The following is a 12,029-nucleotide window of genomic DNA, read 5'->3' as shown; positions in this document are numbered from 1 at the left end:
CTCCAGCAGAGTAGGAGTGTACCTGGACTGGCCAGCAGGCACTCTGTCCTTCTACAGCGTCTCCTCTGACACACTCACCCACCTGCACACATTCCACTCCACATTCACTGAGCCCCTCTATCCTGGGTTTTGGGTTTATCCTCAGTACTCCTCAGTGTCCCTGTGCCAGATCACATGACCTCCTAATCCTACAGGAACACCAGAGTCTGCAGAAGAGTTACACACTCCTGTTCAAACACCCCTGGGCTTGGATGGAAAATATTGATAATTAATGTATAATTATTGTGCCTATTATATGTTACTATGGAGCATCATTGTATTCATAGTTAAACTGTTCAAAATATGCTGGGAAATAAAAGAGGGAAATTAATGTGAATCTCTCTCTGTCTCTGTGTATGTGTCTGTGTGTGTGTATGTTAGTTTTACCAGTGTCACTCACTCACTTACCAGTCTCTCTTATTGATCAACCAATGACAAACTGATGTGTAGCGTATGTTTGTGTATGTGTGTGTGTGTGTGTGTGTTTGTCCTTACTCTGACTGCTAACTTTTTTTAGTGCCTACCTACCCAGGGGGACAAAAAGTAGCGTCTGCTGCCAGTGAGAAAATATATATTCATGGGAGAACACATACAAATGTAGTCCAGAAAAACATCAACCAACCACTAGCTGTCACAAAATGCAGTGAACGAAATGTAGTGTTTACGAGTTTAACCATGTTTCATTCTACTGAGTTATGGAATAACTGAAATGTCTGACACATCCTTCATGTGAACTAAGTAGCCTCCTGACTGGAATTCAGCCACCAACAACACTAGTGATCCGTCATACCAGCCATACCTGCCCCCTCCTCCAGCTCCAGCAGAGTAGGAGTGTACCTGGACTGGCCAGCAGAAACTCTGTCCTTCTACAGCGTCTCCTATGACACACTCACCCACCTGCAGACGTTCCACTCCACATTCACTGAGCCCCTCTATCCTAGGTTTAGTGTAAAAACGGCTCCCTCCCCCAGAGCCATCAGCTGAGGCACCCTGCTGTTTTGGGCCACTCACAGAACCTGGGGTCCAGGCAGAGGTCAGCCTATCAGCTGATCCCTAGGTTCTGTGGGGGTCGTAAACAGTGGAGTGCCACTGTCTATTGGCCACCACAGAGAAAGTTTCAAGGAAACCTACATAACTCTGTGGACAGTTTCAAGTCTTTCCCTGAGGCATGTCCTGACATACATCTCAGCCCCTCTCCCCCTATATAAGCCCGACCCCCTCTCTGGCCATTTTGTGGGAGCAGAGCTGGAGAGAGGTGCATCAAGGAGCTTGTTGGACTATTCATCTCATCATTCAGAGACATTCACTTGCCGTGCGTCGTTTAAGAATGTGAGTGTTTGTGTATATATGTGTGTTCTTCACTTGGTCTGTTTCATCGTGTATATATATTCATTCTTGTTGTGCATAATTGTAATATTTGTATATATTTGTTATTCATGTCATTCCATAGAAACCACGGATCATTGTTTCACGGTTCACGGGTCACTTCATATCTGCACTGTGTGTTGGCAATAAACATTCATTATTGGACATTGACATCTGTATTGTTCTTACCAGACAACCTGTGGCGATTGTCACTCATTATTCAATCAGCACACAGTTCTTTTGGGGATCTATTCCATTCAACACCCCCTATTTTATATTTAGGGTAAGTCATTATAACTCTACAGTGTCCCTGTGCCAGGTCACATGACTTCTTGATCCTGCGGGAACACAAGAGTCTGCAGAAGAGTCTACACACTCCTGTTCAAACACCACTGTGGTGCTGTGATGGAAAACAGTGTTACATATTGATGTTCCTATGGAGACGAAAGTGATTTAAACTGCATTATATGCAAGGAAACCTTGACACACACTGTGTTCAAATATACATCTCTGTGTGTCTGTCTGTCTGTCTGTATTTGTGTATTTGTGTGTGTGTGTGTGTGTGTGTGTGTGTGTGGTGTACAGCTCACAGAACCAATACTCTTGTGCCTAGGCATTTACAGTTTTTCTCAATTTTTTGAAAGTATACCTCATCTTCTCAAAACTAAACACAAATCCCAAAACCACACACCAGAATGCAAAACCCTACATATCTCCTGCAAAATGCTACTTTGCTTTCAAAACAATGTTATGTCTCCTAAAAATGGTATTTTGTGTTCAAATGAAACACAGACCATCACATGAGTAGACACTTCTAAGCACCCATTGAACTCTGATGTGCTCAACGGAAAACACTACTATGAATGGGAAAACACCAATATGAAGGCGTAATCAGGAGCATTATTGATAGTTATTGAAAATTCACTGAAGTTACCTAAGGTCTACTTTAAGTATATTTATTAGACAACAACAACAAGCTCGTTGGGCTCACCCACGTCCTGGCAGGTCAGAGAGAAGCACGAGATATGGGGTGTCTAAGTCAAGGAATAAGTCTCTCATGACAGAGAGGCGGGAGGAGGTGTTCAGCCAAAACATTCAACAAACAGTAAGAAACTATTAATACATCTCTCCCCTTCTCTCTTCCGCTGTAGTCTTGCCTTTCAATTGACTTTGCTGTGGCACTGAAAACTTTGTAAAAGAGTCCCGGTGCTCTAGCGATGAAGAACCCAAGCTGGATGAGAAGGAACTGGCTTTGGGTGGCAGGAGGCGCCTTCTTCGGCATCCACCGTGCCACCTGGCTCCTGCAGAGGGCGATGAAGAGCTCAGTGAAGAACCATATGCAGCTGAAGCAGAGGAGTGCAGAGGAATAACACGCATCCCCATCTCCAACACACACACACACTCAAATACATTAACACACACACACTCAAATACATTTACACGCACACACTCAAATACATTTACACGCACAAACACACAAATGCTCAACATGCATCAACAAGAGAACTCGTAAACAAACTTACAATCTGTCTCACATACTCACATAAACACACAATCACAAACACAGACATCCACACACAGATTCACACATGCACACTATAAAATAAGATTAGAGGACCTTTTATTTAGCTTTAGTTTTCAATCTGCTGCTGTGACTTTGCTGTAAATACGCATGAACTCAAGACACTGATCATATTATTTATGTACAATTCCCTTTGGTGACATGGTGAAAAAATGACATATTATCTGCCTGGCATTTATATGTGTGTGTGTGTGGGGGGGGGGGGGGGGGGGTGGAGTTACAGCGGAGACTATTAACTGTTCAGCTGGCTCCAATCATTACATTTGTATTGGGCCTCTACTGCTGTGGCAGTTGGATGGCAAGGTATTGATTTCAGGCACACATAGCTGTGAGTAAGAATAACTTCATATTGTAAAAGTTTCAGCCTTCATTTCGTAAAACATTTTATACTCATTTTATACCCATATGTCTTTGTCTAACTTAATACCCTTTATCTTCAGGTCTTTGAGTCTCTAAATAAATGGAGTCAGAAAAGTGCAAATGTTGAATGTCAAGTAGATTTTCAATCCAAAGTGATTCCTTTCCCCTAATTTGAATATGTCAGGATTTTGTTTGGAAGGATGTCATGGGAACATGTCCCATTCAAAGTTCAAAAGTTTTTTTTTATCACTAGGTACTATGCTACTGGGTAACAATTAAGGATGATGGCTTCCAAATCAACAGGATCCAGAGAGGCACAATAATACTCTTCACATGATTTTGTAAAAATATATTTTTCTGGACATCTTTTCTGCTATGTCATACATGAGTTATGTATGGATTTGCTGGCTCTTTAGCATTTAAAGTAACAGGCACTTGAAATTGAACTGCCTTGTTTGCTACTTGGCTGTGCAGAAACAACTAGAGATAACCACACTGCTTTTGGGTGTCATATTTAACTAATTATATATGGATTTATTGAGACTGGTTCAACATCGCCATCTCCTGTCATTTTTATTTCATGACTATCTCTTTTTTTTGTAGTAATACATTTCTAAACCCTGGTGAAAGATCTATCAGAATAAACCCAACCAAAATCTCATATGTTGTGCATTTTACCGCTGCACATTTACATCAGCTAAAAACTACAGGAACAGATGATTAAGAATAAGAATCATTTGAAGCAATGGAACAGACTATCTTAAACAACATTACAATGTCATAATTTAATTCAGGAAATTGAACAAATTTCACCCTTTGAGCTTTTTATCAGCAATACAGATATTGTACATGTAGCCTAAAGTAGCAGAGCAGAAATATTTTGTATACGGCTAAAATAAGATATAAATATAATGTGATTATAATCCCTCTTCTAATCGAATTACCTCAGATTAAAATAGTCTACCACTAGTACACAGCACACTTTCAATAAAAAAAAGATTTTAAAAAATGCCATTCATTATTTTTGGTGCAAATTATTGCATGAGCTACAAAATCTCAGCAAATACATGGACAGTATGTATTTTAAAACATGTTATAACAAGGCATATGCAGTGTGCATTCATCTCTCTTTTGCCTACTCCTGAACTGCAATCAAGAAGGTGTTAGGTTGTTATAACATGTCATGTTTAAACTGAAAAAAATAACTTAATTCAGTTTTCTCATCTTACAAAATCACTGCCCGGAGTGTCCACAGAGAGTGTTTGAATGTTACTGTTCCGCTGAAATATCGTTAGACATGTTACTGTTCCACTGAAATATCGTTGGACGTGTTACTGTTCCGCTTAAATACCGTCTGACGTGTTACTGTTCTGCTGAAATATCGTTAGACATGTTACTGTTCCACTGAAATATCGTTGGACGTGTTACTGTTCCGCTTGAATACCTTTAGACGTGTAACTGTTCCACTGAAATATCGTTAGACATGTTACTGTTCCGCTGAAATACCGTTAGACGTGTGACTGTTCTGCTGAAATATCGTTAGAGGTGCGAGGGACGAGTTTGAGTTTGATGGGCGTTTTGGGCATCAGCAGGCCCTGGTTCTCCAGCTCCACAGGGATCTGTGTCTCCTCACAGGAGGTGACGGAGAACCTCTGCAGCAGCTCCACGACGACCAGCTTCATGCTGACGATGGCGAAGCGCATCCCGATGCAGTTCCTGGGGCCCATTCCGAACGGCATGTACGAGTACGGATCAATGGTGTCCTTGTTTTCCTTACTGAACCTGAACATAGGGAGGAGGATTGGGAAAGACAGGTCAGAGATAGGAAAGCTATGGGCAAAATACATTTCTCCTTCAATGGTAGTAGATAATCTGTTGAAGCTACTTTGAAAATAATCTAAAGGGAGTTTTTGTAGTTTTTTTCTGGTTTGTTTTTTGTAGGTAACTAGATTCTGTAACATCTTCAAATTCAGTTCCATGAAACATTGTCATTTTAGTAGGAATAAACGTATGTGCCGACCCGTTCCACGGGATATTCACTATTTATAATTTTGAGGGGCCAGGTCTGAAACCTCATGAATATAAGAACAGTGTTGGAAGCTAAAGTGGAAAAATTAATACATCTAATAGCAAGCTGGCTAGATCTTCTCAATGCTAACTGGGCTAGGTAAAGGAAATGTCGCCTCCTGCCTTTCCGGTTTGAAGCTCTCTGGGTCGCTCCAGATGTCTGGATCTCTATGGAGCACGTAGGTGGGCACCGTGACAACTGTCCCCATGGGGATGGGGATGCCGTTGATCTCGACGGTCTTCTTGCAGACCCTCTCCACGCGCGTCACCACAGGGAACATGCGCAGGGACTCGTTCAGAACGCAGTCCAGATACTCCATCTGCATCATGGCCTCATAACTCACTGGAGCCTGGAAACAGCATACCACACACATACTTCATACTTGTAGTATGTCCATACATACTACACACATACAGTACTTCATACAGTAAACAGCATACCACACACATACTTCATACTTGTAGTATGTCCATACATACTACACACATACAGTACTTCATACAGTAAACAGCATACCACACACATACTTCATACTTGTAGTATGTTCATACATACTACACACATACAGTACTTCATACAGTAAACAGCATACCACACACATACTTCATACAGTAGATATGTTTACTTATATATACTTACTTAAACATGTCCATAAATACCACACACATACTTCATACAGTAAACAGCATACCACATGAATACTTCATACAGTAATTAGTATACTGCACGCATACTTCATACAGTAAAAACATGTACTTATATATACACACTTAAACATGTACATATATACCACACAAATACTTCAAACAGAAAATACATTTCTTTAATTTATATAAACTTAAGCATGTACATACGTACACATGCATACACTGGACATCTATACAAAAACACACACATACTGTACATACAACTCTGATACAGTGCTTGTGTACTTACACATGTATACTTAAACACCTACCCACTACACATAGACTAAGAAACGAGTATGTCCTCAGATCAGGGACTAGTTGGATCTCAAGGCGCTAAAAGCTACACGTAGAGGCTGTGTGCTCACCTTGTCAGGGAAGACATGGTCGATCTCCTGCTGCAGTGTCTCCATGGCCTCGGGGTTGGTGGCCAGGTTGTAGAAGAGGAAGGACAGGGTGCTGCTGGTGGTCTCGTAACCGGCGAAGATGAAGATCATTGCCTGCGACAGAATCTCGTGGTCACTCAGACCTGTGAGGAGACAGGGAAGGCAAACACAAAAAGAAAAGTGGGTGGGCAGCACTGACAAGAGACACAAAACACAGACTCATTTACATCAAATTTACATTGCAGAGTTGATATTGTTGTATCCATCATATTTTAACTCTACAGATGAAGAAGTGAAAGAAATAAGAAAAACAGCTCTCTCTTGTGTCTGCTGTTGGTATTACACTTATTGTTTCAGTAATATAAGAATGCCATAACCTTAGCCTTAACAGACTGGTGAAAGCGACCTCTGACCTTTGTTTGGCGTTTCACCTTTCTGCTTTCCCTCGCAGTCCTGCCGCTGGGAGTCCATCATCAGCTGGAGGAAGTCCACTCGGCTCTGTGGAAGTGACCGCACACAGAAATGACACGTCATAGAAAACCCAGAAAACCATCATAGAAAACCGCTACCTAAGAATCCAGCCCATAGAGAGCCGAGCCACAAAGAACACAGCACATAGGAAACTGCTACTTAGGAACACAGCTGGAACTGTGCGACCAAAGACATGAGAGTATGTACTAAACAACACAGCCCACAGAGCATTACACTGCTCGGAAACATAGCACATCGGGAACTGTTCTACTGAGGAACAGACTACATAGGGAACTGTTTTACTGAGGAACAGACTACATAGGGAACTGTTCTACTGAGGAACACACTACATAGGGAACTGTTCTACTGAGGAACAGACTACATAGGGAACTGTTCTACTGAGGAACACACTCCATAGGGAACTGTTCTACTGAGGAACACACTCCATAGGGAACTGTTCTACTGAGGAACACAGCACACATAGGGAACTGTTCCACTGAGGAACAGACTATAGTGAACATAATTGTGCTAGTGGACAGAAGGGTACCTGTTGAGTGCTGGTCTCCCTCTCAGCTTTGATCTTCCTCAGCGAGGCATAGAAGAAGTCCATCACAGCCACGGGGAAGAACGAGATGTTCATCTTCTCCAGGAGGGGAATGGTAAAGGGGAAGAACGCTGGAGAGAGAGAGAGAGATGGTGTAGAGACAAGTTTAATGGGGCAGTTTGGAGCGAGGCATGTTCAGAAACAGTCATGTAAGAAAATATGAGACATTACAGAAGTCTACTGAGTGGATAGTACATTTAGGTCTCTGAGTAATCTCACTGAAGTTATGTTTCTGAGCAGAGGTACAGTGTTACTATAAGGTACAACCATAAGTAGCTTTGACAAATAAATTTGACCAGTTATGCAGCAAAAGGAATTTTTGTGCAATTTCGCCCACCCTTTTCCCCGATTGCCTCAACCTCAGACATGAATTGGAGCCAATTGATAATCAAGAGCAATATTTGGAGGGCTTTCGTATTTTCACCATATGTACTGTATACAAAACATTATTTCTGTTTTGCTCATGTTACCACATAAAGGTATATAGGTATGAAAATGTCTTACATATCAATAAGACAAAGAAGTTGAATATGTTGAACTTGAGCATTTTCTTGATGTTGGTGACAAAGGGCTCATTGGGGTTGTTGAGGGAGTCGATGTCCACACTGAAAGCTGTGCTGGTCACCACATCCATGCTGTATGCGCCAACGAACCTGAGACGGAAATAGAATTTTAAAGTAGTGGGAGAGAAAGAGAGAATGAGTGAGTGAGAAACTGATAGAGAGATCTGAGTTTAAATTACCCTCCATCCTACACCCTACCCTAAACTACATTTTTAAATGATTAGGCAACTCTCTCCTCTTCCTGTAGGAACAACTCCTCAATATTGGGACGTCTTCAGTAATTCTCAATATTAAGAAGACATCTTTAGTATTCTGTGTTCTTTTTGCTTTACTTCTAAACTTCTATACTATTTGATCTCCCTGTGCTAAAGATTATATGTAGAAAGAGCCCTCTCTCCCTAAGTCTCCCACTCTTTCTTTCTCTCTCTCTGTCTCTCTCTCTATCTCTCCCTAAGTATTTCTCTCTTTCCCTTCTCTCTCTCTCCCTTAGTCTCTCTCTCTCTCTAAGTCTCTCTCTCTCTCTTTCCCTTCTCTCACCCTAAGTCTCTGTCTCTTTCCCTTCTCTCTAATTTCTCCAGAGTCTACTCACTCTTTCAGATCCACTGGTTTGCCTTGGTCAGCCTCCCGCTTCAGGTTCCTGACCAGCTTCTTTGAGTGTGTCTTCATGATGCCGAACATCTGATTAAACAATGAGCCGAGTGTGAACCTCATTTTGATCACTGGTGTCTTGGCGCCTATGAACAAACACTGTCACGCTTGAACATACACTGTTGTGTTGGCGTCTATGAACAAACACTGTCACGCTTGAACATACACTGTTGTGTTGGCGTCTATGAACAAACACTGTCACGCTTGAACATACACTGTTGTGTTGGCGTCTATGAACAAACACTGTCACGCTATACACTGTTGTGTTGGCGTCTATGAACAAACACTGTCACGCTTGAACATACCATGTTGTGTTAGCGTCTATGAACAAACACTGTCACGCTTGAACATACACTGTTGTGCTGGCGCCTATGAACAAACACTGTCACGCTTGAACATACACTGTTGTGTTGGCGTCTATGAACAAACACTGTCACGCTATACACTGTTGTGTTGGCGTCTATGAACAAACACTGTCACGCTTGAACATACCATGTTGTGTTAGCGTCTATGAACAAACACTGTCACGCTTGAACATACACTGTTGTGCTGGCGCCTATGAACAAACACTGTCACGCTTGAACATACACTGTTGTGTTGGCGCCTATGAACATACACTGTCAATCTTGTTCATCCAAAACAAAACACATCTGATGACTGACATTACTGGTCCGTAGGCCATCGAGCTGGGGACCATCAGCATTTGTAGCACCTTATTAAATAATGTTATAATATTAATGTTATTATTTAATTATGTTATAATGCTATAATGTAAAAGCTTATAGAACATTAGTGATCCATACGTAGGCCTACACAACTTATGTTATTATTTCATGATGTTATAATGTTAAAACTAGTGATCCAGACTCAGATGTAGGGCTACACACCTCCTTCAGACGGCCGCTGGTGAAGGACGGAGACAAGACGCTCCGGATCCGCCGCCAGTCCTCATCCTCGACAACGGTCAAAGCGTCGTTCAGCGGTCCATTCAGGCGGATGTTCTAAGAGGGCACAAACATATGGTTTAGTAGTGAGCTTGTATGCTGTTGTTGGATACTGTAAGCAAAACCCTACAGATTCCACCTTAGTGGGAGACTGACTTCTACTTCCCCCAACATCAGCTCAACGAATGCTTCCATTTATCTTAAGCTGCAAAACAGTCACTGCTTAGTTTGCAATGTGCACAACCCAATCATGTCAATTATGATGTGTTATGCGTAAGATTTCCGTGATACCTTTGCAATAGAAATAATGAGGGTTCAATGATAGAATTAATTGATTCGGTATAGTCATTATCGCTAGTCATTATCGCAAGTTCAAACAAACAGTGGTTAATGACTTCAAGTTATTTTTTAGGTGAAAAGGACAGTACAAATTGGCCTTTTTTAACGCAGGTTTGCTCACATTTCATGAAAAAGCAACACTTATTGTGCCCAGGTGCCCAAACCTTTTGTTTACAACAATATCATTTTGCAAGTGTGTGTTCATTAATGAGGTGAGAATACCCTTCTGTTGGTGAACAGTGAGTAGCACTCCTTCACCATGACTGTTTTGATGACGGTCTTGTCCAAGACGCAGAGAATAGGCTGTCTCCCGTCAAAGAGACTAGAGGACAGGAAAAGACAAGGGCACTTACAACAACGTGCAATACGCCAACCCATATTAAACGTCATTAACACTTCTGTCACCAGTAGGTATTTCTCTGACTGCTTCTGTGGTACAATTGCAGAAAAGTGGGTATGTTGTGCAAATATAGGCCACTTACCCCCATACTCTTCCATACTTGTTGAAACACTCTATGTCAAACTGGTGGAACCCCTACAATATAACAGAAATATTTAATGCAATCAAAAGCACATACAATAACTATAAAACCATGAATGGATGGATAGATAGATACCTTTCTATACCCCAGAAGGGTTCCAAGAAAGGGTAATGGTTTAGGACCGGGGATTCCTAGGTTTTTAAAGAACCTGAAGGCCAGAACCCATACCTATGGAAGGAAAGGCAAATTATTGAGTTCACTTGTCTTATAATTCATGTTTTGCAAACTTAAATTATGACTACTAGTAGCACAAACCCCAATATCTGCCTTTACCTGCCCTTTCCCCGCATGCTTTTGACATGACTCATCTCATCTCATAGCTGAGCACACATTCATACGAGTTAGACATAGTACAGTTTAAAATAATCTTACACTGTCAACAGCCCCACGAATAGCAAGAGGAGAGTCCAGGTTTCGGCCGAGAAAAACGCCAGGTAGCCCATCGCTCAACAGTGGGTCTCTTTTCCTCGGCTGACTGACAGACCAACACGGAGTGTTCTGCTGATAGACCGCCCTCAGGTTGCTTTATAACTCTGATGCCAATGACTATGGCTACGTCAGCGGGGAGAGATATGATCTAATCCAAGAAAGTCCCAATGATAAAAAAAAAAAAAACGCTGTTGTAGCATGAAAACATCTATTGCGGCACATCCGTTTAACGTTTATGCTTCTTTGCACAACCAGACAAACCTGTCGGACTTCAGTAGCCTAGGATACGGTCTTTTACTGCGAGACTAAACGCACCTCCTACATTAGTCTCATTAGATCTTAAAATTATTTATCACAGTCCACCGTGATTAATGGTAACAGGACTGTTTAGAGTACACGTAGTCTTAAATTGTGGCCTATTTGTGTGCGTTTCCCATCGCGTTTTTCTTCTCTGAAATTGAAAACATTTGCAGAGTCATTGCCTACACCCGATTCATGGAGGCAAACTTTGTACAGCCATTAATGGGCAAACACCTGCAAACAAGGGGCGAGGCGAAGATAATAGGCTACAGGCATTTATAAGAGTCAAGACAGGGAATTCCCACATTAGTAGCCCCACCAGCCAACAGTGACCTAATCTCTACCTCACCTTTATGTTGACTTGACTTCGAATACTCAAGCACTTATTTATGCCCTGATAAAAGGTCGGGTTTTAAACAATCAAACCGCTACGGCAAATGACCTTTGTTCATATTATGATGATAACTTCTGACTGCAAAAGTATTATAATATTTGGAATCAAATCAAAGGCACAATGTATTTTTGTTGTTGAAATACAATACAGTAGCTCTAAAGGCATATTCGAAAAAGGTAGCTTACTTGAAATTTGACTGAGAAAAGCACTGCTCAAACACATTTGAACCTAAGAATCACATCCATGACATGCATAAAGGCATTAGGGAATAATACTCCACACTCTCTCACTCCTTAAGACCTAAGCCTA

At 41.5% G+C, this 12,029-nt stretch overlaps 1 protein-coding gene and 1 pseudogene across 2 annotated transcripts in view; one reads left to right on the top strand and one right to left on the bottom strand.

The window, feature by feature from the left end:
• LOC308368781 (NLR family CARD domain-containing protein 3-like) overlaps window positions 1-178 on the top strand; it is a gene marked incomplete at both ends in the record, with an annotated part of 16,089 nt that extends 15,911 nt beyond the window's left edge. Inside the window, one exon of the mRNA XM_080843041.1 lies at window positions 1-178. This exon is cut by the window's left edge and continues 364 nt beyond it. Within this exon, the coding sequence (XP_080699167.1) occupies window positions 1-178 (178 nt within the window).
• A 4,676-nt stretch (window positions 179-4,854) lies between these two features.
• LOC308368772 (cytochrome P450 3A30-like) lies at window positions 4,855-11,040 on the bottom strand (annotated as a pseudogene). Its single transcript has 12 exons — window positions 10,970-11,040; window positions 10,673-10,765; window positions 10,538-10,590; window positions 10,278-10,377; window positions 9,660-9,773; window positions 8,714-8,802; window positions 8,066-8,214; window positions 7,505-7,632; window positions 6,900-6,984; window positions 6,469-6,629; window positions 5,537-5,763; window positions 4,855-5,128 (listed from the first exon to the last, which is right to left on the bottom strand). The product of its transcript is annotated as a cytochrome P450 3A30-like (transcript).
• Window positions 11,041-12,029: the final 989 nt, after the last annotated feature.

This window comes from Sprattus sprattus (assembly GCF_963457725.1).
Source record: "Sprattus sprattus genome assembly, chromosome: 1".
NCBI lineage: Eukaryota > Metazoa > Chordata > Actinopteri > Clupeiformes > Clupeidae > Sprattus > Sprattus sprattus.
The sequence above is the reverse complement of the archived record's forward strand: the minus strand, read 5'-3'. Positions and strand labels throughout refer to the sequence as shown.